This window comes from Xyrauchen texanus, chromosome 31 (assembly GCF_025860055.1).
Source record: "Xyrauchen texanus isolate HMW12.3.18 chromosome 31, RBS_HiC_50CHRs, whole genome shotgun sequence".
Lineage (NCBI taxonomy): Eukaryota > Metazoa > Chordata > Actinopteri > Cypriniformes > Catostomidae > Xyrauchen > Xyrauchen texanus.
In genome coordinates this window covers 28043726-28070047 of record NC_068306.1, presented here as the reverse complement: position 1 = coordinate 28070047, position 26322 = coordinate 28043726, and the positions used below count along the sequence as shown (strand labels likewise).

Below are 26322 nucleotides of genomic sequence, written 5' to 3'. Positions count from 1 at the left end.
CTGCTATTAGTCATCATAACTCAGGGGCATGAAGCATTGGAGTCCAACACAATGCAGAAATGGAGCTGGATCCAGCCGGTTCTGGTGAACTTTACTTCATTTTTATGATATTATTATTGATTTGTTTTTACAAGGAAACTATTATATTCATCATACTAAGTGGGAGGGATTTAAAAACTTTTTTCACATTTAAAAAAAAATAAGTAACTTGTTATTTGAGAATATATATATATATATATATATATATATATATATATATATATATATATATATATATATATATATATATATATATATTCAATTTTTGTGTATATATATATATATATATATATATATAATCAAACTTCCGGGCGGGAACTTCCGCTTATAGCGAGTTCAGTTCCTGTTTGACCCGCACGATGAAAAGCTGTACGTGCGCTACATGAGTTTTACTGCGAAAAGTACAGCAATTTTACATGTGGTCGAGACGATGGAGTCAGAAATAAAATAACAGAGGCGACGGAAGCCCCAGGTCTCTGGTATGTGAATTCATGAGTTGATATTGATTATATTTAAGTGATCATTTTATTTTGTACTTTATAAGCGCGTGAGTAGCTCTCTAACTGGCAAACAGTCACGACTATCACCGTTAGATCACCACTAGTCGCCCGAGACTAACTCAAATACAACCGTTTTTAGGCTCCGACCACGTCGTCGACACATTTTGTCTAGGAATGACCATATGGTCGCTATGAGTTGCTCTTTTTAATTTGAAACGCAAACGTACGGAGTTCAATGTGACATCGTTAGCAGAAAATATTCGAGCAGTTGCTGTCATTCAAGCTCCTTGCCGACGGAAGTTGGGGGGATTTTAGATTATTGTAACCAACCAGGATCGCTTTCGAAATGATTGACGGAGTTTACAGCCAATAGGATTCCCGCTAATTTCCTACGGCGTTTGTAATGAATCTTTAATTCGGTCTGTCTTATTCCGGTACACATTTGTCTATGCACCTGGAAAGGCTGGCGGTAATACGGACGGGTAGCGCTATGTTGTACAATGTGAGATTAAAACAGCTCGTTTACTCCTATTTTGGGTTTTTGATGTTTTTAGTAGGACTCCATCAAGCCGAGGGGGCCGCAACAGAAATGGCAAACCTGAACTGGAAGCCGTTTGTCTACGGGGGAATGGCCTCAATTGTTGCAGAATTCGGTGAGTCTGTGCACCTGCTGTTTTTGCATAATCGTTTATATTACAGTTCCCTTCTCAGATCATTTGTCATAAGAGTCTTTCTTGGCACAGTTGCTAATATCTCTAATTGAAGTGGCATAATTCATATTCATATTTAATCAATAAGATCAAAATATTGGCATCAGATGCATACATGCAGTAAAGTAATTCAGGATAAAATAAAGCTGTTGAAAACATTTTTTTTGTCTATTAGTGACCATTTGGTTGGAAATATCAAGTTGCTGTTTGGAAATGTTTATATGGATTTTTACTGTAGATTGTGTTGTAGAGTCATGTTCACTATATTTGCCACATTGGAGGTACAGAATATCTCTTAACAATACAAGAACACAAAACGGCAGAATGAGTAAAACGACGTTCCCCACTGCACAGTTGGTACAGTGCACAAACCCAGGCACAGCACACTAAATGAAAGATTTTACAGGAAATGTTCATGTAAACAGTTGGTGAGATCTCTGAAACGCTTGCGTAAACATTAAATTACAAAAGTGAAGCATTAGGATCTGAAATGTAATCTGTGATTGAATGCTGTAGGTACCTTCCCTATTGATCTGACAAAAACACGGCTGCAGGTTCAAGGGCAGACCCACTGTATGGAGGTCCGCTATCGGGGCATGTTCCACGCTTTGTTCAGGATTGGACAGGAAGAAGGCATCCGGGCATTATATTCTGGGTGAGAGCAAATTATTTGCAAATTCTGATTGACCACAAAGTTGTCATTTGCAGCAGAGCATTATTGTTTAATGGTGGTAGCATTTGTGCTAAAATGGGTTACTATGTACTTGTTGGTTACTATGTACTTGCTGGAGTTGTGTTCCTTGTAAACGGCATACGGTGCACCCATAAAGTATTCGGACCCCTTTATTTTTTTCACATTTTATGTTGCAGCCTTGTGCTAAAATGCTTTAATTATTTTTTGACAACACTCCACTGATCTGGGCTTATGGCAAAGTGGAAAGCCTGCTTGGAATTTGTCAAAAAGCAGCTAAAGGACTCTCAGACTGTGAGAAAGAAGATTCTCTGGTTTGATGAAAAGAAGATTGAACTGTTTGGCTTCAATTTCAAGTGTCATGTCTCATCACCTGCACAATACCATCCCAACAGTAAAACATGGTGCTATGGGGTGTTTTTCAGCTGCAGGGACTAGGGGAATAGTCAGGGTTGAAGGAAAGCTGAATGCAGCAAAATGCAGAGATATCCTTAATGAAAACGTGGTCCAGAGCACTCAGGACATCAGACTGGGCCAGAGGTTCACCTTCCTACAGGACAATGACCCTAAGCACACAGCCAAGACAATGCAAGAGTTGCTTAGGGACAACTCTGTGAATGTCTTTGAGTGGCCCAGCCAGAGCCCAGACTCCAATCAAACATCTCTGGAGAGACCTGAAAATGACTGTCCACCGACAGTCCCCATCAACACCTGACACAGCGTGAGAGGATCTGCAGAGAAGAATGGCTGCAAATCCCCAAATCCAGGTGTGCAAATCTTGTTGCATAATTTCCAAAAAGGCTTGAGACTGTAATCGCTGCCAAAGGTGCTTCAACTAAGTACTGAGTTAAGGGTCTGAATACTTATGTCAATGTGATTTAATTTTTTTTTCTATTTAATACATTTGCAAATTGCAAAAAAAAAAAAGTTTTTTATTGGCTTTGTCATTATGGGTATGGAGTGTAGATTGATGTGGAAAAAAATATTAAAGCATTTTAGCATAATGCTGCAACAATAAAAAATATATTTTTTAATTTTTTTTTAAATAAAGGGGTCTGAATACTTTCTAAATGCACTGTAGTTGCAACCCATACTTTGGTTTAGGTGTCTTAAATAAAACTGGGAGGTGTAATAAACATAGAAAATAAATATAGATGATATTAAATCCACATGATCTGCATGGGTTTGTAGAGGAGCTGAGTAACATGAAACTGGCCATCTGATTTGGCATGAACAGCTTGAATGCAATCGCTCGAGTTGAACTTGTTGGTGGTATTTGTGTATCAGTGAGCATCATATTTTTCAAACCATTATTTTGTGACTTGCCACACCAGAAACTTTGTGGCTAGTGACTTGATATTAATATAATTTTTTTTATAGAGCCTGTATTGGGCTCATTTACAGGTGCATCATTTTATTTTTGATCTACTAGAATAGGTTTACATGCTTTTAATGTTCAAAAAACACATTATTTTTCTCATACTGTACATTTCTGCAGCACCTCTTTTCACCTTCTGTCTAAAATGCTCTGTTTTAGCTCTTGTCTCTTTAAAGCCCTCCTTTCTGAAAAGCCCAGTCTGCTCTGATTGGTCAGCTGTCTCAGTCTGTTGTGATTGGTCAACTACTTAGAGCGTGTGTCGGATATGTAACGCCCCTTACTATAAACAAATTTCATCTTAAAGTAGCCCTTAGGCAGACACTGTGCAAATGTGTTACATAGTGACATGGCTAAGTCACGGGAGTAATGGCTGGACTGCAAACCAGGTGTTTCAGGTAGTTCAGGAGCAGTGTTTTCTGTGGGAGAATGTAACTCCCTTTGGTGTGGACGTTGTGCTTTGTAACTTTGCCAACTTTTTACATGCACAAAAACTATTGCACACTAAAGAAAAAATTAATTCCCAAAAAGCATAATAGGGCCTCTTTAAATTGTTTAATTCTTAATTTCTAAAAAAAAAAAAAAAAAGTTACAGCATATTTAACTGGGAATTTGCATTTATTACTCGTGAAAATGGCTGTCAAGCCAAACGATTACTGACAGCATAGGGAGAATGATTGGTATCTGTTTAGGGGTCCCTATAAACATGATGCTTTTTGTAGACTATTATTTTTCTTTATGGTTTTCATCCTTTTTATACAAATAAATAGCCAAAGCTATTATAGATTTGTTTCTGTATGGTAAAAAGTTAACAAACAAACAGGTTGTTAAAGGAATAGTTCACCCAAATTTGGAAATTCTCTCATAATTTGCTCGCCCTCATGCCATCCCAGATGTGTATGACTTTCTTTTATCTGCTGAACTCAAAAGAAGATTTTTTTTGAATTTCTCAGCTCTTTTGGTTCAAGTGAATGGGTGCCAATATTTTGAAACTCTAAAAATCTCATAAGTCAGCATAATAGAAATCCATAGATCCGCAGTGGTTAAATCCATATATTCAGAAGCGATATGATAGGTGTGGGTGAGAAACAGATCAATATTTAAGTACTGTGAAATTCTTCTACCTGCCCAGTAGGGGGTGACATGCATGAATACAGTTAATAATCAAACGCATAAGAAGAATGTGAATGTGAGAGTACAGATTGACTGAGCAGGGAGAAGACTTGATGGTAAAAAAAAAAGGGACTTGTATATTGATCTGTTTCTCACCCATACCAAAGTCCTTTCTTTCTTTCAATCTCCATAATTTAATTCCCTGCTCAGTCAATCTGTACATTCATATTCCTCTTGTGTTTTTGTCGATTCACATTATTATGCATATCGCCCCCTACTGGGAAGGTAGAAGAATTTCTATAGAAAAAAAGGAATTAAATATTAATCTGTTTCTCACCCTCACCCATCATATCTCTTCTGAAGATATGAATTAAAATACTGGAATTATATGGATTACTTTTATGGTGCCTTTATTTGCTTTTTGGACCTTCAAAGTTCTGGCCACCATTTACCTATATTGTAAAGACCTACAGAGCAGAAATATTCTTAAAAAAAATAAATCATTATTTGTGTCATAAAATCTCTAATGTGACACTTTTTTTTTTTTTTATCTTAGTTGTTGGATAGATTGGTGCCATGGTTGCTTAGCAATGTTTTTTTTACATTCATGAAAATATTATATCAGTACATGTATTCCCTTTTGAATCAAAGCTGTTACTTTGGCAATGCTCTTGAGTTAAGCCATAGCAACAATAATAATGTAATATTTATGCTTAAATAGCTTGAGCTGTGACCCTGAAATTTCACCGTGTTCCACTTCTCAACATATACAATTGAAGTCAGAAGTTTACATACGCTTAGGTTGAAGTCATTAAAACAAATTTTTTTTTTAACCACTCACGTCATTTAGGACACATTTTGTGCATGATTTTTCCAACAATTGTTTACAGACAGATTGTTTCATTTTTAATTGACTATCACAATTCCAGTGGGTCACAAGTTTACATACACGAAGTTAACTGTGACTTTAAGCGGCTTGGAAAATTACAGAAAATGATTTAAAGCCTTAAGACAATTATCCAGTTAGCTTCTGATAGGTGTATTGAATTGGAGGTGTACATGTGGATGTATTTTAAGGCTTACCTTCAAAATCAGTGTCTCTTTGCTTGATAATCATGGGAAAATCAAAAGAAATCAGCCAAGACCTCAGAAAAACAATCGTGGACCTCCACAAGTCTGGTTCATCCTTGGGAGCATTATACAAACACATGAAGGTACCACATTCATCTGTACAAACTATAGTATGAGAGAATAAACACCATGGGACCACGCAACCATCATACCGCTCAGGAAGGAGATGCATTCTGTCTCCTAGAGATGAACGTAGTTTGGGGCAAAAAGTGCAAATCAATCCCAGAACAAGATCAAAGGACCTTGTGAAGATGCTGGAGGAAACAGGTAAACAAGTATCTATAACCACAGTAAAAAAAAAAAGAAGTCCTATATCAATATGAAACGAAAGGCTGCTTAACAAGGAAGAAGCCAATGCTCCAAAACCGCCATAAAAAGCCAGACTGCAGTTTGCAAGTGCACATGGGGACAGAGATCTTAATTTTTGGAGACATGTCCTCTGGCCTGACGAAATAAAAATTTAACCACTTGGCCATAATGACTAGGGATGCACCGATCTGATAGCTGGATCGGTTTTGGCTCTGATACTGAAGCTTTTAGACTGATTAGGCATCGGTCCGACGAGCCCCATCCAAATCCGATACTGTGTGTTAGTCATGTTAGTTACTGTCAAGCTAAAAAATGACAAAGAACCATTAAAAACACAAATAAAGTAGTTAATATGACTCGTGCATTTTATTCAAAGCCACTTGAAGATGTGCAATAGCTCTGTGAATCACAAAAGACTGTGTTTAATAAGAAAATGTATAAAATGCACGCATGGCTCCAGCACATAAGTGAATGACGCTTCACTGTTTACACGCACTCGTGGCTATTTTAAGCCTTCACAGCGGTGTGCAATATTTGAGCTCTAATCACAAACAACATCTCAGATGTAGATGCTCAATAGTTCGGTTCACTTATAATATGCATTTAGAATGAAACTAGAGGTGTTTTTTTTTTTTTTTTGTGTATGTATAATCTATACATTTATATTGAAATAATGTGTAGTTATAGGTTTGTGTTTCTGTACATATTAAAGAGTACACCCAATTAATTCCACACAATAATGTAAAGATATTCTAAATTGATTATGCAGAAAAACAATACTGGTATTGTATCGGCCAATACTGAAATTTCAGATATCGGAATTGGATCGGAAGAGAAAAAGTGGTATCAGTGCATCCCTAATAATGGCAATAGTTATGTTTGGAGGAAAAAGGGTCAGACTTGCAAGCCAGACACCACCATCCCAACCGTGAAGCATGGAGGTGGCAGTATGATGTTGTTGGGTTGCTTTGCTGCAGGAGGGACTGGTGCACTTCACAAAATAGATGGAATCATTAGAATGGAAAATTTATTTGGATATATTGAAGCAAAATCTCAATACATCAGCCAGGAAGTTAAAGCTTGGTTGCAAACGGGTCAAGTCATTTTTATTTGTATAGCACCTTTCACAACACACATCGTTTCAATATATCTATAATCTATATATAATGATGAAATAATTATACATAGTTATCTTTAAATATTTAACAAATATATATATATATATATATATATATATATATATATATATATCATTGTTAAATATATAGCAGTGTAGTGTCTCGGGTGTGTCGCATCATAAACATAAAATGTTTAGGTCACTGTGTCAAGTTAAATATAGTTTAATACTTGGAACACATCTTGAGATCCCTTAGTTTGGATTTGCACTCTTAAGTGTTTTGAACGCAAGAACGTAACGCATGTTTATGTTGTGTTTTTGCTGCTGAAGGTTGTTTTCTTCACTGTAAAAACTGTGCGTTGCTCATACAGCTGAAATTTCACTTACTGCCCTCTGGAGTAAACCGGTGGTACTACAAGCTTGCATTTCTCAGGAATCTTCCTTATATGGGGGCATTGTGATTTTTAATTTGCGTTATTTTTATTTTATTTTGCGTGTTATTTTTTTTTTATCAAGTTAATCTCACTGAATTAACCCGTTAAATCGTCAGCCCTAGTAATAATGGTTCTTGAGCTTGTCAGTAACAAACATGACTAACACACAGTATCGGATTTCATATAAATGTTTCAGTATTGGAGCCGATATCGATCCAGGTATTGGATCGGTGCATCCCTAGTAGAAGGTCACTCAGGTACTGTGGAGCTAGACCATTCAAAGCTTTGTATGTAACAGAATTTTAAAATTAATGCAAACGTTAACAAGTAAACAATATAATGACGATAGAATGGGGCTAATATATTACTTAGTTCTAGACAGCACGCTGGCTGCTGCATTTTGAACCAGTTGAAGTGTATTTATTGAACTTGCTGGACATCCTCCCAGAAATGCATTGCAATAATCTAGTCTTGAGATCATGAATGCATGAATTCGTTTTTCGGCATCTGCAACAGAGAGCATGTGTTGTAATTTAGCAATATTTCTTAGGTGTTATATTTGATACAAATCTGTCCTTTTGAAAATCTAATTCTTCCACCTAAGTTCTTGGCTGTTGAAGACGATGGAACTACATCCATTGAGAGTCAAATTATATTTTAGCGGCTTGTTTTTAGAGGTTTTTGGTCCAATAATTATTACCTCCGTTTTTTCAGAATTGAGTAGAAGGAAATTTCTGGCCATCCAATCTTTGATTTCATTGATACACTGCTAATTTGGAGAATTGTGAAATTTCGTCAGGTTTTGAAGAAACAGGTTTTTCTTTAATCGGAGGGGGCGACACTATCAAGAGTGCTAGAGAAGACTGTATTTATTTATATGTTCTTCTAGACTTTGGGTCTTTTTGAGTGTATGAGATCTGAAAGATTATTAGTGAAGCTATCTCTAGAGGTCAAAAGAATAGTTCAACCTGAACGACAGCATGGCGTAGATTGAGTAACATTAGCTGATCGCAGAATGCAAGAGACGAGGTAATGATCGGAGATGTCATTGCTCTGCGATGTCCTCAGCTGATAGCTTCATTGAATTCTACCCGCTCAAAACCAGTTTCATGTACAACCGTAAAGAGAAGACTCAGGGGTGCAGGCCTTATGGAAAGAACTGCAAAGAAAAAGCCACGTTTGAAACAGAAAAACAAAAAGAAAATGTTTGAGTGGACAAAGAAACACAGACATTGGACAACAGATAATTGGAAATGAGTGTTATGGATCTTAACCCCATTGAGCTTTTGTGGGATCAGTTAGACTGTAAGTTGCATGAGAAGTGCCCAACAAAACAGCCACATCTATGGCAAGTGCTACAGGAAGCGTGGATGCCACCTGAGTATCTGGACAAACTGACAGCTAGAATGTCAAGGATCTGCAAAGCTGTCATTGCTGCACATGAAGGATTTTTTTGACGAGAACTTTTTGAAGTAGCTTAATTTCTGAATATATTTTTCAAATTGTAATATACATTTTTACATTATTAATGTCCTGACTATACATTGTTATCAATTGAATGCCACTTTGGTGAATAAAAGAACAAACTTAAGAGTAAAATCTGTACATCATTCCGAACTTTTGGATGTATATTTTGTACAACATTTAAAATATTACATTTCTTGAGATGCAGATCTGACTTGCACAACAATTGCATGCATTATTCTGTCTTAAAGGAATAGTTTACACAAAAATGAAAATTTGCTGATGATTTACTCACCCTCTGGCCATCCAATATGTATCGGAGTTTCTTTCTTCATCAGAACAGAATTTAAGATTTTTAGGATTTCATTTCAGGCCTCCTCCTTTAAACAATGCAAGTGAATGTATTCCATTTTTTTGATGGTCCAAAATGCATATTTAGGGTGCATCAAAATCCACAAGACTCCAGTCGTCAAATAAAGTTCTTCTGAACCCAAACGATTGATTATTTTTAGAAACAATGCAATACTTATATACTTTTTAACTACAAATGTTCACTTCCGTACATCTCTGTGACATGCGCTCATGAGAGGGATGACATAAGCTCTGGAGGAGGCAAGAAGCACGTCATTGTTTACAAGAGGAACAGTGCTGTACAAAAGTTTAATTGACTAGTGTAGTTCAAAATGGTCGTTTGGTGTGTGTACTGTGTCCTGGATGCTTCACCCTTCAGAAACCCCAAATAAAATGCAGAACAGGAAAAATATTAACTTTTCACCGATTGCTTGTACATGATGATTAGCGATTGAAGCTCTGGCTTATTGCGCTGAACCGGGATATCAGTAACCTATCAGTCTGAGACTGGTTTCAACTACAACTTGTGTGGCTTGAATTCCTGACAGTCATATAGCCTATATATTTCTGCTAAAGAAAAAGCACAATTAGATAACTCAATGGCATAGCTCCGATATAAATGGGTATTTACTGCAGTAATGGTATTTTTATTGTTTGGAAATAATTTTTTTTTTATATTATTTTTAAATTGTTTTGGTTTGTGTACGGTGCTTGGCCTTCGGTCTGTGCAAGTTTCTCTTGTAAACAAGACCTGCCTCCTCCACGCGTGACCTTACCAACGAGCTTACGTCATCTCTCTCATGAGTGCATGTCACAGAGATGTACGGAAGTGAATGTTTGTAGTTAAAAAGTATATAAGTATTGTTTTGTTTCTAAAAATAATCAATCGTTTAAATTCAGAAGAACATTATTTGTCGACTGGAGTTGTGGATTATTTTGATGCCCCCTTAATATGCATTTTGACTGTCAAAGTAATAGAGTACATTCACTTGCACTGTTTAAAGGAGGATGCCTGAAATGAAATCCTAAAAATCTTAAATTCTGTTCTGATGAAGAAAGAAATGTATACATCATGGATGGCTCGCGGGTGAGTAAATTATAAGCAAATTTTTATTTTTGGGTGAACTATTCCTCTAAGGTTGTCTTCTTTTAAGATTGTGTTTGCAGGGCTGTAGTTCTTTAAACTTTGTTCTTCGAGATTAATGTCTTAATTGTTAATTTCCAGGGTTTTGTGAAGTATTTTAATTTGTAATTTGAACTGTATATTATTCAGATTTCCATTAGTCTCGATCTGAAAATAAAACTATGGCCTTGAAACTGTGTACGTCTTGCATTTCTCAGGATTTCCCCCGCACTGCTTCGTCAGGCATCATATGGGACAATCAAGATTGGTACATACAACACACTAAAGAAACTGTTTGTTAGTCATCCTGAAGGTGAGTTTAGAGAGAGGATTTTTTTCATCATACTCTTGTTTCTTCTCCATCCAACATTTCTATAATTTGGTTGAACAGTAACACATTAGAGCATTGCCTGGAATAGTTTTATCTTATGTTAGTGTCTTCTGACGAATCAAACATTGCACCACAGTCCTCCACCTCCACAAATTGTTTGCACATATCCACAGTTTTCCTGATTAACCACTGGGTAGCATCATTATGATTCTAAGTGTCGCAAAACTGTTTTCTGGTTCTTGGTTGTTTCTCCATAAGAAATAACCAATACGAGCATTCCAAACCAATAACCATTTTAAGTGTTAGTTGGAGTAAACATTTGTTTAGGCTCAACTTGTGCAGTTGCTGGCTGTCATAATAGTAATTAATGATTTCAACGTAACTAACCTCGGTTCATAGATTCACGTTATTCACCCACTCCCTAAACTGATGAATGAGGAACTTTTAAAAAAAAATGGTCATTGCCACTCAAGAATCGGTACAATTTTTGCGAATTTAATACACTAAACAAAACATCACATTGTCCATTAAGAACTTATGCCGATGCGAGTGAAATCACTGGAGAATTAAAAATGGGCATCTGTTATGAATCGTGGAACACTTTCATGTTCAGGAAAAAGGTTGGATATGTTATTAAATTCCATATAAAACATTTATTTCATTGTTATATAAAATGACCCCAATGACATGGGTATTAGTGATTGACCGAATCAGTGTTGTAGGTACAATGCATTAATGCAATGAGTGATGTAGGTGCATGTCGGTGATAAACACTTTGGATCCTATTAAAAGCACTACGCCTTACGCGCAGCCCTAAGCAGTTTGTCATGTGCGAAAAGTCAGTGGGCATTTCCATGAAGTTTGGATGTTTTTGTGCAAGCATGCGCAACATCGATATAAAATAGCCCAATCATAAGAATTTAGTAGTGTACATGGGCTGGATGCAAATTCTAAGTGCAATTTTTGTGCAAGTGACTGTGGCTGGGAGTGCTTGTGTAATCTGTGGTTGTATGTGCACAATCTGTAGATGCATTGTATGTTAATGAAGTGCCAAAAAGTGCATTATGCTTTTTTCCTGTGAAAATCATGCATCCAAGCGTAATTTTGTAGCGCAGTCACGAAAATAGTCCTTTGTGTTTGCAAACATCTAATCAAAATGGAGTGTGCTGTCAATTTTAGCTCATAGCTGCACTACTGATATTTACGCTGTTCCAAACAAAAAGTATCTTCCGAGATGCCTTGTTTTTGCCAAAAATGTTAGCATTGCATTTACACTTCACCGAAGTACATTTCATTCAATACTGAAAAGTGTCTTTAGATAATAATAATAATAATAATAATAATATTGCTTCCAATATTTGTATGTTATTTATTTTTGTGCTCAAAAATAAGAGGTTTAAGTCATGACATATGACATATGACATATGCTATTAGAATCATGAATCTATAAGTGTTAAGGCCAGGGTATGCTTAGCTTTTCTGCGTTCTGGATCGGATCATGCCCAATCGACTGCGTTGCCTTTCAAAGTATACTCTTTGATGGTGAACGGATATGAACACATTTGATGCATGCACTCTATAACTGCTCTTTTAGTACAAATTACGATGGGCACATAAGAGAACTCTCCATGTCAATAAAATATGGGCCGCACACGGACACTCTTTGTCAACTGGGCTAATGAAGAAATTTACATCAGGCATACTGTGCACAAAGCGATCAGCAATGCAGAACACTAACATATACTTTGGCATATCACTGTTCGATCAAGTTGATCACTATTTTAGTCTAAATTAGCCACTTATTAGTTTCCATTTTGCTGATGATGCTTTCTTTAATGGATTGTTCACCCAAAAATGTTAATTCTCTCATCATTTATTCACCCTAATGCCATCTTAGATGTGTATTAATTTCTTCTGTTGAACACAAAGAATTTTAGAAGAATATTTCACCTCTGTAGGTCCATACAATGCAAGTGAAAGGTGGTCAGAACTCCAAAAAGGACATAAAGGCAGTATTAAATTAATCCATACAACACCAGTGGTTTAATAAGTGTCATGTGAAGTAATCCAATTGGTTTTGGGTAAGAACAGACCAAATGTATTTCTCTATTTTCACTATATATCTTATAGAAAGTCTTTATGGAATCATGATTTCAAGCTTGATTAAACTTCCTGTAGCATGATCTAGTGCTCTGCGCATGCAACAGGCACTAGGAAATGTAATCGTGCTTGAAATCATGATTGTGCCTAGAGATTGCAGTGGCAAGATGTACAGCGAAAAGGAGTCACATTGTGGCCTGTTTTCACCCAAAACTGACTGGATTACTTCATTGATTAAACTAAAGTTGAATGGATTACTTTAATGTTTCCTTTATGTGCTTTTTGGAGCTTCAAAGGTCTGTCCATCATTTGTTTGCATTGAAATGACCCACAGAGCTGAGATATTCTTCTAAATATCATCTTCCAGAGACTGCTAATTTTTTGGTTTTGTAAATTTGTTAGGAAAGACTTTATTTTTTATTTTTTTTAGATTCTATAAATTGTTATTTTATGTTATGTATTATTTTGTATATGTAAATATCTGTTATGTTGCTTCTGAAGGGGAGTACTAAATAATAATTAAAAAAATCTGCTTCAAAAGTTCTGCAAGGCGTATTTTTCTTATAGTGAATAAAAACATCTACAGTAAGTTTAGCCATTATTGTTTGAGCTCTAAATTGACTCATATCTAAACTTTGCACAGTAACAGATACGGATGTGCAAAACTACATATTTTTAAAATCAGCAAGTTGGTGGATTGCTTGAATGACAATTTTAGGCAATCTGCCAGACGTACATTAGATGATAAAAAACAGTGAGGCAGAATGCAACATAATGGAACAGAAACCAGAGTCATTGAAATTAGGTTTTAAAAGCTGGACAATTTAACTACACACCATCTTCAATGCAAAACTTGTGGGTGTCAAAGCAACAACATGGTACACCTAAATTTGTTTGTCTGCATGTGTGTGGCTGTAGTGATGGTTCTTTAAAGCTATTTTTATTTTAAAGATGTTTAAAATAATTTTCAGAGAGGGTTTTCCTGCCCAAACTGTAAACTAACAGCTAAAGTGCAATAATTAAAGCACTAAAGTCGTAACTAAAAATATAGATTGTAGAAAAACGACTTGACCTAACTAATCGACCTGTTGGTTGTTGGGAAAACTAGTTGACCATTGTGACCAATCCCTTGTTGTTCTCAGCTCTTTCAGTACCAGACTTTTTTATTCCACGGCTCCAAAACAACGTGTAATCACCATCACTAATGTGTGGTCCAAACAGCGAGAGCCAAAGAGGCAGACAGAATGTTCTCTGAGACTGTACATTTCCCACATTACCTTATCTCAATGTGGCGTCATTAAATTTCACTCCTGTTCCACAAACACCATCTGTATTACTTGAAACCCTGCCATAACCACTTCGAGAAAGGTCACAGCTATGCCAACAGGTTTTTTAAATGTATATTTAGCACTTTATGAGAGGATCCAGACAGCTTCTTTTTTGCTATTTTCAGTTTTTTTCTCGCTGCATGCTGTTCCAAGGATGTTGCCACTGTGTGTCGAATGCTTATTTTGATACAGGCTTTGCGTGGTGGTAAAGGGGGTACCAGTGCCATTCTCCTGCTGAAATTAATGGTGCGTGCTGGACCACAGACACACACTGTTGGTCACATTGATCAAGGATTCAGTCATTACTGTAATTATCATTCTATAATTCATCCACGTTTTCAAGTCTCTCTTTTTTTTTTTTTTCTTCCCCCCACTGTTCTCCCACCACTATGGCTAAATCTGAACAGAAGACTAACACAAATCTTACACTCAGTATGTTTACATGTGCAGTTAAAATCGAGCTACTGCGGGTTTTTGGGTAGTCGAGCTCTAGTCTGTCTGTCCAAGTGTATATATATATGACACAATGTGTAATTCAATTTTTAAAGAAAGGACATCAGTTGAGGAACTGTTAAATAAACATTGTGTGGCACCCCTTTCTTTTGAAGCACTTGCAAAACACCAAGGCCAATTGTGGACTGATTATCGTGTTGCTGAATATCTATAACTAGATTTGTTAGTCCAATTTCACTCAAATCTGGCTGGTAAATTTTCAGTTAGACAAAAGTGCTTGCATGCCAATTTCTAAGAAAAATTATTGTTGATTTTGACAGACTGAAATCGAACTTCTAAAATGCATGTAAGCATACTGACTGACTAGTCATTCACCTCTGTTGGGGTCTTAACATGGACCACATTTGCAAGCACTTAAGGAAACCATTTACTTATGGAAGAAAGCAGCATTCTGCCATTTTCCTTGTGCCGCTTAAGGGATTAAGAAAAAGCAGTTTAACACACGTGGTTTTCTTAGCGGAGATCATGGCTTATGTGGCCATGTAAATGCATTAGTAGAATTTTTGAAAGTTTTGGATGAGTGCGCATGCATAGAACAGACCTGGAAAACAAACGTCATAGGATTGAGCCCAACAACTTATCAACACATTGGAAAGAATTCAGCATTTCTGGGAGTACAGTGGGAAAATCTCATACACCAGAAACTGTAGCTATTTATGCAAATCGATGTAAAGTATCGACTGCTGTCCTTCACGTCCCTTAAAAAAATAATCATCCTGAATATGTGCTCAAGTACATTGGTGGAATCCCAGCTTTATGTAAGAGGGAAACCTCACTATTGCAGCGCATTTCCGCTGCAGGTCGCAATGGAAATTCAAGAAAATAAACCCCAAGTATTCTTGAATATCTGGAAATAAAGTTAAGCAACTGAGAATAAAATAGCACTGGGAAATTACGTTGTGGTGGAAAAAGCTGCCTGTGATGACTGGCCAAGCCACATGTATACAGGAGTAAATGGTATGCGTTTAGAGCGTGAAAATAGGGCTTTTTAACATTTATGTGAATTTATTTTGATTTAACTGCATGGCTCTTCCGCACTATTGTATTTGTGAATGTAATGATGTTGAGAGATGATTGACAGCTAATCCTTCAGAATTAAACCACTCTTTAGGGGTAATTACACTTGGTCGTATTACTATCTGATCATAAAAACTGAAGGGGCCTCATGTATAAAACTCTGTTTAGATTTCTTCCTTTAAGTATGTGTATGCACAAAAGTCAGATTTTGCGGAAGATGTACAACGTCTGTTTGCATATCCTCATCTGCATACAATTACCACGCGCATTTCACAATCCAGACACGTGATTACTGCTTTTTACGGTACGGAAACTGCGAAAAGACTGACTTAAAATTTCAGACTAGGAAAACTCATTTTTATTTACTTTATGACACGGGAAAGTTCTCAAAGTAATAATAATATAGCCTACTATTGGCTTGATAACGATTACTGTTTCAAGTGCTTAACTAAATTTTTATTTTAAATGAAAATCAGAGTTCATTATCGGTCTGTTCAGTTCATTATTTGTCCAGCTGGAGTCGCCAATTTACACAGACCATTAAAAGAGTGCATATGCACACCCAAGAATGTCCGGACGGTGTGCACATATTTACGGCAAGTTTATTTTTTATAAATATTTTAGTTGGAAATTGCTTACGCACATTTCAATGCCCCAGATGTACATGCCCTCCAAGACTGATATGAATCTGATCACTCAAACAAATCAAGAGGTGGTTTGAGATGCATTCCAGACAAAGCTCTGTCAAGTGTAAATGCATCTGGCTGTTCAAGCCACATATGTAAACTTTAGTCTGCCAAAACAGCACTCTGTCAGCATAGGAAAAATACAAAATATAAACGGCTGTTACCAAGTAGTTTCATAGGACTTGTGTTGTGCAGTAAATAATAACAAATGAACGGATGCAAGTCGTAGGCAAGACATCACTTTTTTTCTACATTTACTTGATGCAGATCACTAACGAAACTGCAACTAAGCACTGAAAATAAGCGCAGCTGATGCACATGAACATCTTTCCTACAACAAGCCTAGAGGGGGAAACATATACAATGCGTGTACACAGACTCTCATGCACTGGGAAAATTATTCAATCGAATAGCAATCTGATTAGTAAAAACACATGAAGTGACCAAGTGTAAATACCCCCTTTGTTTTGTGGCTTCTCTTTCTTTCTTGCATTTTGTCGTTTTGTCTCTGTGAATCTCTTTTTTGTATTTTTTTTATCCCCTTTTCTCCCAATTTGGAATGCCCAATTGCCACTTCTTAGTACAGCCATGGGCAAAAGTATTGGCAGTGACATACATTTTGTGTTTTGCAAAGTTTGCTGTTCAGTATTTGTAGATTATTTTTTTCACCTGTTTCTATAGTATACTGGAAAACAAAGATAAGCATTTAATTAGTTTTAAAGGCTTTTATTGGCAAAAATATTCAATATATGCAAAGAGTCAATATTTACAGTGTTGTCCCTTGTTCTTCATAACCTCTGCAATTCACTCTGGCATGCTGTATATCAGCTTCTGGACCAAATCCTGAATGATGGCGATCCATTCTTGCCTTATTACTGCTCGGAGTTGATCACAATTTGTGGGCTTCTGTTTGTCTACTTGCCTTTTGAGGATTGACCACAGGTTCTCTATGGCATTAAGTCCAGGGTGCTCCATCATGCTTGAAAATGCACAGATCATTACCATATTTCTCCTGGATTGTTGGGAGAAGTTGCACTTGCAGGACGTTTTGATGCCATTCTTTATACATGCCAGTGTTTTTGGGCAGAATTGTGAGAGGGCCCACTCCCTTGGATGAAAAGAAACCCCACACATGGATGGGCTCAGGATGCTTCACTGTTGGCACGACACAGGACTCATGGTAGCGTTCACCTTTTCTTCTCCGGGCTATCGATTTTCCAGATGTCCCAAACAGTCGGAATGGGGCTTCATCAGAGAAAATAACTTTCCAAATTGGAATGAGGTAACCATTGCTAACAAGAACACAATGATTGGAAGCACTTCTTCCCTCCTTTTATAGCAATCAGTCTGCTCTTATAATCCAATCCGAATGATAGTGATTTCACCTATAGTACTCGTTCACACTTTCCCAGGTGCTGCTGATATGATTAGTGAAATTATTTTAGTGAATTGGGATTTTGTGATTAAGTACATTTTTTTTTGGCCAATGAAGCTTTTTGCAATTATATAAATCTGATTCTGATTTAACTATGTGAATCAACACCACAACAACTGAAGCAGAAAACTTTGTGAAACACAATTTATGTCACTGCCAATACATTTGGCAATGGCTGTAGGTCCTCGTGGTGGCGCGGTTACTCATCTCAATCCAGGTGCTGTTGGAAAAGTCTCAGTTGCTTCCGATTCTGAGATGGTCAATCCGCGCATCTTATCACATGGCTCGCTGTGCATGACACCACGGAGACTCCCAGCATGTGGAGACTCATGCTACTCTCCGCGATCCACACACAACTTACCATGTGCCCCATTGAGAGTGAGAACCCCTAATCATGACCACCCCATGTGACTCTACCCTCCCTAGCAACCAGGCCAATTTGTTTGCTTGGGAGACCTGGCTGGAGTCACTCTGCATTCCCTGGATTCCAACTCGCAGCTGGGTTGTAGTCAGCGTCAATTCTCGCTGAGCTACCCAGATTCCGTCTCTGTGAATCTTTTAATAAAACTTGAATTGCATTTTCAGAGTCTAATGGCTGCTGTCATCTTTGCAGATGAGACCATGGTGATTAATGTGTTCTGTGGTGTAGTTTCTGGTGTTTTGTCATCCTCTTTGGCAAATCCTACTGATGTGCTAAAGGTATGTGAAATGAAAATTAAATATTCAGTATAAGTCAGTGATGACAGAAATACTAGAATAAGCAGAAAATATGATCATATGAGTTTGTTACTGTTTATCACATCTATTGGTTACATTAATGTAAATTGTCCACTTACAGTTTTTATTTTTTTTTATTTTTATTGCTTCATAATCTAGAGAGTAAAGTAGCCGGGGGCCTGGGTAGCTCAGCAAGTAAAGACACTGACTACCATATCTGGAGTCACAAGTTTGAATCCAGGACGTGCTGAGTGACTCCATTCAAGCTTCCTAAGCAACCAATTGGCCCTGTTGCTTGGGTGAGTGGAGTCATGTTGGGTTAACCTCCTCGTGGTCGCTATAATGTGGTTCTCACTCTTGGTGGGGTGAGTTGTGCATGGATGCCGGAGAATAGCATGAGCCTCCACAGGGCTAGGTCTCCGCTGTAACACGCTCAACTAGCCACGAGACACGGAGGCAACTGAGATTCTTCCTCCGCCACCTGGATTGAGGCGAGTCACTATGCCACCACGAGGACGTAGAGCACATTGGGCAATCCAAATTGGAATGCCCCCCTCCCCACCCCCCCAAAAAAATAGACAGAACAAATTAGTCTTGGCCATTATAATGCTTATATGTACTAGTGTTCCCAGTTCCCACAGTCATGAAAAACCTGGAAATATTAGGGAATCTTATAATTGTGATGTCCAGGCCTTGAAAATTCATGGACATGTTTTTAATGGGCATATTTTTTCCCAGGTATGCTCTGCTATAAATATTTAATTGACTAGAAATAGCTCTTGTGTGTGCATTCTATAAAATTATTAACAAAACTTTTATGCAGTAATCACAAACTGGGATTAATTGTTTGAAGTGTGTATACATGCTGTATAAAATTGAGTCACACAGATTTGCAAACAGATTTGACAATGTCTTTTTTCAAACTTTTTGTTTTTACAACACAGAGCACACAAAAACAATTTTTTATTTGGTATCCTGTTATTTCCTTCGGTTTTGTTCTCAGATCCGAATGCAAGCTCAAGGCAGTCTGTTACATGGCAGTATGATGTCCAACTTCATCAGCATTTACCAGACAGAGGGCACTCGAGGCCTGTGGAGAGTGAGTGCTTGACACCTGCGATGAGATTTTAGAGCATGTTTAGTCAGAATTTCTCATTTGCATTTAAACTTATCAAAACTAGAAGCTGTCAACATTTCTAAGCTTTAGCATCAATCAATATTTTTATTTCAGGGTGTCATTCCCACAGCACAAAGAGCGGCCATTGTGGTGGGTGTGGAGCTACCGGTCTATGACATCGCCAAAAAGCACCTGATTCATTCAGGGCTGATGGGAGACACAATCTTCACACATTTCATGTGAGCTTTTCTAGACCAGTACTTGGTGTTAACATAAAATTTGGTCCCAGTTTTAATGTAATTAGAAACCCAACTAGGTTCAACCAGTGTGGATTTTTCAATGTACAATACTGATTTCTAGAGAGCAGGGTGGCAGATAGCGATATTCTGCTGAATACAATTAATGGCTGCAAATGAAGTGTACACAAAATTGCTGAAATTAAGTGATCACTTGTAAACCATGTTTAATCGAATTCATATTTTAATCGAAATTGTCGTGGTACATTACAAAGTGTGAGTGTTTCACATAATGATTCTTCTGCTTATTTAAGTGACGGATAGTGAAAGAAAACTTTGCTTTCTTTGTTATTGATTTCCAAAAATAGAGGCATGCGCACAGCAATATTACACATTGGATAAGCCCATAACAATAGCCTAATTTCCATCCAACTTTTGCGCTATTTTGTTATCGACAAAGTGAAAATGCGAAGTTTTGGTAAAATGGGGAGAGTATTAAAACAATTAATTAAAATTAGCCAGTCTATCATTTACATTTCTCAAATAAAAGCAATCCGAAGATGAGGAATTGCAATCAAAAGGGAACAGTTGCCCTTCTGATAGGACTGTAATATTGGTCCTGATGTTGCACCTATCGCAGGTTGGCACTTGTTCAGACCCAAAAGCGGATCGTCATGGCCCTGTTCAAGCTGGCAACCTGCCGGCAGAAGTAGCGGGGGAAACTTTCTGTCTCAGTATAAGGACCATCAATCAACCATTCATATGCTGTGTGTACAGCTAGTAAAGAAAAAAAATTATGCGGTGTAATATCAGGGTTTACATATGATACATTCCTGATATTCAATATTTTGAACAATCATCTAATCAAAATCATCGCCAGCACAACTGCATTATGTCCCGCATATATCTCCAGCAACTTTTAATGACCAACTGAACTTGATTATCATAACTTATTTTAGCTTCATAATGGAAATGTATATTTTCTGAAGCAGTAAATGCGATCCAAGCTAAAGAGGGTTCGATTTTTAAAATATTTAAACGTTTTAAAATGTTCAAAAGCTTGTTTTCTGAAATTGACCTCAGCATTGGAAAAATAGTTCTTAGTTTGCAGAACATTCTGAGAATGTCATCAGACGACTTTATTCATCTACAGAACAGGGTAAGTCTAATTTAAGTTTGAGAAAAGGCATATATATATATTTTATTATTATTATTATTTTTTTTTATATATTGTTTTTTTATTTTCGTTTGGTAATTTATTTAATTTAATACAGGGGATTTTGCCAGCATTTTTCAATAGTAAACTAAACAATAATTTAATAGAATTTTGCTGTAAGTGTTCCAAAAAAAACCCCAAAAAAATAGTAGTGTGTATTATTCTTAATTTAAAGCATCTTTGTGCACAGAAATTATGTGTTTTATGTTTTGTGGGCTAATTCCGTGACTGCTGTCTATTATTCTGAATGGTGTGGAAAGGAAACTTTAATAAATAAACGGATGGATACTGCGATTTAAAATAATCGCAAACCACAGATATTTCTGTTGGCACTCCTGGAAGTGTCATGACAGATGTGTTTGCAGCATCGGATCTATATGCCGTAAAGATCAATCCATAATCACGTACAATACATTGGCTTTCAATACTGGTGTCATGATAACACAGGCTAACGATTGGGGCAAACTCTGTCATGCGACAATACATTTTTGCGCTAATGGCAATTTTATTGACAAAATTGTTTCCAAAAGATTTTTTCGCGACATTTGATGTGTCGACATAGTTTATGTGCTTAAGTTAAACGGAAACATTTTATGTCGACATTTGTGACATTTTAGCGATTTATGTGCGTTTCCATCAGCTTTATTTTGATGCGCTAAAACGTTTTGCGCAAAAAATCCTTGGATGGAAACGTACTTGGAGACTGTAAAGGTGATGACATTCAGCGTGAAATCGGGTGTCGATCAGTTTATGCTCGAACCATTTATGACCTTACCCTGATAAAAAGTTTCAGTCAATTATATGACCTTACACTTTGTCGGATCTTACAAGATTGTGCATGCATTCGGGAGTTTTTTTTTTTTTTTTTTTTTTTAAATACGGTCGCAACATTGACCTCATAATGAGTGTGACCCATATTGTTTGTTCAGTTCCAGTTTCACGTGTGGTCTGGCTGGGGCTCTGGCCTCCAACCCAGTGGACGTTGTGAGGACACGTATGATGAACCAGCGCATGCTTGCTGGTAACCCGATGTACAAAGGTACCCTGGACGGGCTCATGCAGACCTGGAAAAATGAGGGTTTCTTTGCCCTTTATAAAGGCTTCTGGCCCAACTGGCTGCGTCTGGGGCCTTGGAATATAATTGTATCCTTAAGCAATTAAATATCTGTTCGTTAACCTTGCATTTAAAATTGTTTCATTGTTTTTGTTGTTTGCATAGTTCAACCACTAGAGGTCAGCACTGCAACAAGAAGTTTGATTGGTGCGAGTCTCACAGTAGTCATTAAAATATTTTTATGATTTTGCTTATACTGATCAATTTGTGGAAGTTAATTTCATTTGACAGCAAAAGTTACCTAAATACATTTTTGCTGTACTGTCAAGTTTGGGATGAATTTGTTTTTAATGACCTTAAAGCCCTAAAGGCTTATGTTCAAATATTTGAAAGTAAAAGTAAAAGATGAATTGAAATTTTCAAGTTGGAACAGATGGTGAAAGAAAAGCAGCCAACAAGTGCCCAGTAAACTTGTGAAAACTTGTTTAAATGGTATACTGAGTGTGTGTGTGTGTGTGTGTGTGTGTGTGAATTACACTTTACCCAAATACAATATACCTGTTATCCTTGACTTATATTTCAGTTCTTTATCACATTTGAGCAGCTGAAGAAGCTTCCATTGTAGCTGAGTAAGTCGCTAGTCTGGACTATGTGCATGTATGTGAGGCTTCATTCATTAAGCGTTCACCATCCCATCTCCATCACTTACCTGTATGTTTATTTAAGAACTTGTTTTATTTTCATCCTCTTTTGTATTTGTACATATTTCATATTTTAAGACACTCATTTTTGTACCTATATGCCTGATTTTTCAATCCTGGCAGCTATTGTCCATCAGCACCATGCTCTGTAGCCAGGTGGAGTTACAATCATGTACACTTGGCCAGCCTGTAGCCACACAGGTGTACATTTGAGGCAAAGGGCTATAGGTTAAAATGGAAACCACCAGGCATTGTTTCTTGCCATTGGCTTGGGAGTTTGGCATCTTTTTGTGCATAGCATTGTAACAAATGTTTCTGAGGACTCGTCCAACAGATGGAAATGTAGGAGATGTTTAGTGATTAACTGAATGCTGTTAGTGGAAATATGTTCTGTTTCATATCAGAACTCCTAGAAATATTTGAGGTCAGCATGCTCCAAATGTGGCATAACAATTACAATGGTATTCATTAGTTATGGCGTCAATAACAGGAAATGCCTTTTTGTGTTATGCACACAGTGCAGACATGATTGGTTGTCCATGTTTCAAATCATGAATTGTTGAATCCTTTGAACACTTGTGTGCTCAAAGCGTTTCCCCCCTTATATTCAAAAAGTCTGTAATAGTTTGTGCTGAGCTTGAACACCAATTTCCAAGCACCTGTTTAAAGATTAAAATATTAGCACATACAGAGCTTTATATTTTAAATCAGACTATGTGGAAAAACAGGGTGGGTTGCATTTGGGTGCTCGCCTCATTGCCAAAGACTGCATGTATTGAAACAGAACTGTACTGTTGTTGCTGAGTTTTTAAAAGTGACACATTATTATTAATATTGGTAAAGTACAGTTATATATGCATAACTGTTTGTCATCTATATTTCAAGCCTTATCAGTTCCTGCTTTGATATGTATGCCTTCTACTGATCTGTTTCTGCCTTGTATTGTGCTTAACAAATCGAAGAATTATATATTTATTTTGCACCTTTGTTCATAACTTGTAACATGCTCATAAATAAATCAAGCTGTATTGTACACTTCTAATCAAACAATATGTCTTATGTATTAAATGTTTTCGTAAAGAAATAGCTCACACAAAAATGTTCAAATGTGTTGTTTACCTCTTGCTGTTCCAAACTTGTATGACTATCTACCTTGAAACGTGACAGGAGATGTTAAGTAGAATTACAGCATCAGTCACTACTTGCTTTAATTCCATCCTTTTCCATGCAACCAAAGTAATTAGTGAAGTAGGCTGGCATTCTGCCCTATAAGGCTGTCAAATTAATATAATAATATAAAATGCAAATATTCGGTAACATTTAGAAGGAAAAAAATGCACATTGGAATGCTTAAATGGTGCATTTGAATTTTTATTGTGTGCCAAACATTTACGATGACCTTTTGGACTGTTCAGACCGATCGCATTCTTGCGCTAGAAAAAGCTAGGTGCCGCGCAACAAATGTCAAAACGCAGGTGACTCTAAAGGCGTTTTTAAAGGTTTCAGTTCTTTTCAACTTGACACCCCATCTAAAATAAACATTGTTCCTTAACGAGACACTTAAAAAATCTGTGAGAAAGCGGAGTAACGGTCAATAACGTCCGTCTAGCGCATGTTTACTTAAAACATTCGAAAAAACGGCACTGACTGACTCAATTTGTTCGGTGTGAATGACCCTGCGTACACACGAAGTTGAGTCAAGTTTAACTTTATTCAAATGAAGAGAGATTTACGGGAGCGACAGCCAATACGAGAGAAGACGGTAGAGCTCACGTGATCCTTCTCTCTCTCTCAGCTCCTGCAGTAATCAGGGGACCCACCCTGTGCAGCAGCTCATCAAACTGGTCCCTGTCAAGCCTGAAGTAATGCTGGAACCGGACTTCATCCAGCCGCATCTCCTGTACCAGCCGGTGGTACTCACCGTGCTGACTCCGAGATTGAATGGTTTTGACAGACCGGCGTTTGCGTTTTCGCCGCAGATAAACAACCGCTAAGAGCACGCCTTGTTTCTCGTTCGTCTTTGATATAAAGCATTTTATGTACTGATTCCATTTATATTTCGTCTTTTCCCTCCAAAATGTTTGTTTTTAGCGGCAAGAAAAGTGATTCGCTGTCAACATCAACAAAGTCGCTGGCAGTGTACGCAGCAATGTGTTTTAAAACTCATTGCTTGTTGAAAGGAGTTTCATTGGTCCACAAGAGGGTGCAACGAATCTAGGCAACAGTGATTAAACAATCTGGTGATCACTGACGTTGTTGCTTTTATTTCCTAACTGAAATAATTTCTTTAAAATTCAAATTAAATCAAATATAATTTTAATTATGGTAATATTAATGTTAAAAAAAAATCATTTAGTTTCTCAGCCCCGTTGACCGCCCTACTTTGGGTTGAAACAACATGAGTGTGAATAAATGATGAATTTTCATTTTTGAGTAAATTATCCCTTTAGTTATATGGGCAAACGTATTTATATGACTAAGGGGTTGAGGTTAATTATGTGCTCTCCTGTTTGATATACATGCTTCTATGTTTTTCTTAAACTTTGGCTTTTGCTGGATTGGTGAAGAGCATGGTGCATGATGTTCTTCTCTGGTTAACTTGTGAAAATGCTTATTCCCATGTGTAACAAAGACAAAAAAAAAAAAAACAAACACATTAATTCATGCGCCAGTATTTTCGCTTTAATGTACTTTGAGCCTCTCCCAGATCAAGGTCGAGAACCTCACATTTTCTGCTATTATGTTCTCGCACTGTTTTATTCATTTTATCATATGCTTATTATTTTACTTTGAAGATCTCCAATGATTTTTTTTATTCAGAGGATATTTAATTTACATTTGTATTTCTAAATGAATATACAGTTTAGTAGAGGTACTTTGAGTTTGTTAGAAGTTAATTTCTTTTTAAATGTAGGTCATAAAATGTACGTACAGCACGATGAATGTTCAGACTGCACAATGTTGGAATAAGTTGAAAATGTACAAGTTGTATTAAAAATGCCCTTTTAGTGTTTTTTTTTCTTTTGCTTTGTCACATGTAACTGTGCACCCTGACAATAAATAAAATGTTCACTGAATGTTGGTTGATTTTAGTTCTCCTTCAGTTGTATTTAGCTTTAAGTAGGTGCTCATGTCTCATAATAGAGCAACTCATACTTGCTAAAAACGATAACATTACAGGGTTCAACTGGTGTAGTATCCCTAAATATGTAGTAGATACAAAAGTATCAGCTAGTGACATTTGTATGTCTATATCAGGGCCAGAAATAAAAAATAATTTAAATGTTGGGGCAAAAAATGCCCTCATAATGAATTCCCTAGTTTTGTGTGTGTGTAACATCTGATGTAGGCCTCAATTTTTTATTTTAGGCCTAGTTATGCTTTTTGTCTCTTGTTAATGAACTGGTTAAATGTAAGCATTAACCTAAAAGGGTGACTTGCAGTATATATTTTTATGTTAGAAAACAATCGCCCCTATAAAGGTAAAAATGCTCCCAATAATTCAAATGAAGAG

The 26322-nt window shown here is 36.9% G+C and overlaps 1 protein-coding gene across 2 annotated transcripts; it reads left to right on the top strand.

Annotated features, from left to right (window-relative positions):
* The first annotated feature begins 384 nt into the window (after window positions 1-384).
* On the top strand, window positions 385-25879 carry slc25a14 (solute carrier family 25 member 14). Of its 2 annotated transcripts, XM_052099628.1 has the most exons (9): window positions 385-518; window positions 1094-1192; window positions 1766-1904; window positions 10576-10670; window positions 18381-18466; window positions 19488-19583; window positions 19716-19840; window positions 21983-22196; window positions 22691-25879. In XM_052099628.1, exons 2-9 carry the CDS (start codon window positions 1129-1131, stop codon window positions 22730-22732), a joined length of 861 nt encoding a protein of 286 aa, XP_051955588.1. In that variant the 5' UTR covers window positions 385-518; window positions 1094-1128; the 3' UTR covers window positions 22733-25879. The 2 variants fall into 2 exon arrangements, with proteins under 2 accessions (XP_051955588.1, XP_051955587.1); XM_052099627.1 differs by lacking the exon at window positions 385-518 and having other exon boundaries at window positions 1079-1192.
* The last annotated feature ends 443 nt before the right edge of the window (window positions 25880-26322 follow it).

Excerpts from the sequence above, each read along its gene's own strand:
- slc25a14 (XM_052099627.1), top strand. The coding sequence starts at position 1,084 with ATGTTTTTAGTAGGACTCCATCAAGCCGAGGGGGCCGCAACAGAAATG. Across the intron at positions 1,905-10,575 it reads ATCCGGGCATTATATTCTGG|GATTTCCCCCGCACTGCTTC; the intron begins GTGAGAGCAAAT and ends TGCATTTCTCAG. Across the intron at positions 19,841-21,982 it reads ACAATCTTCACACATTTCAT|TTCCAGTTTCACGTGTGGTC; the intron begins GTGAGCTTTTCT and ends TTGTTTGTTCAG.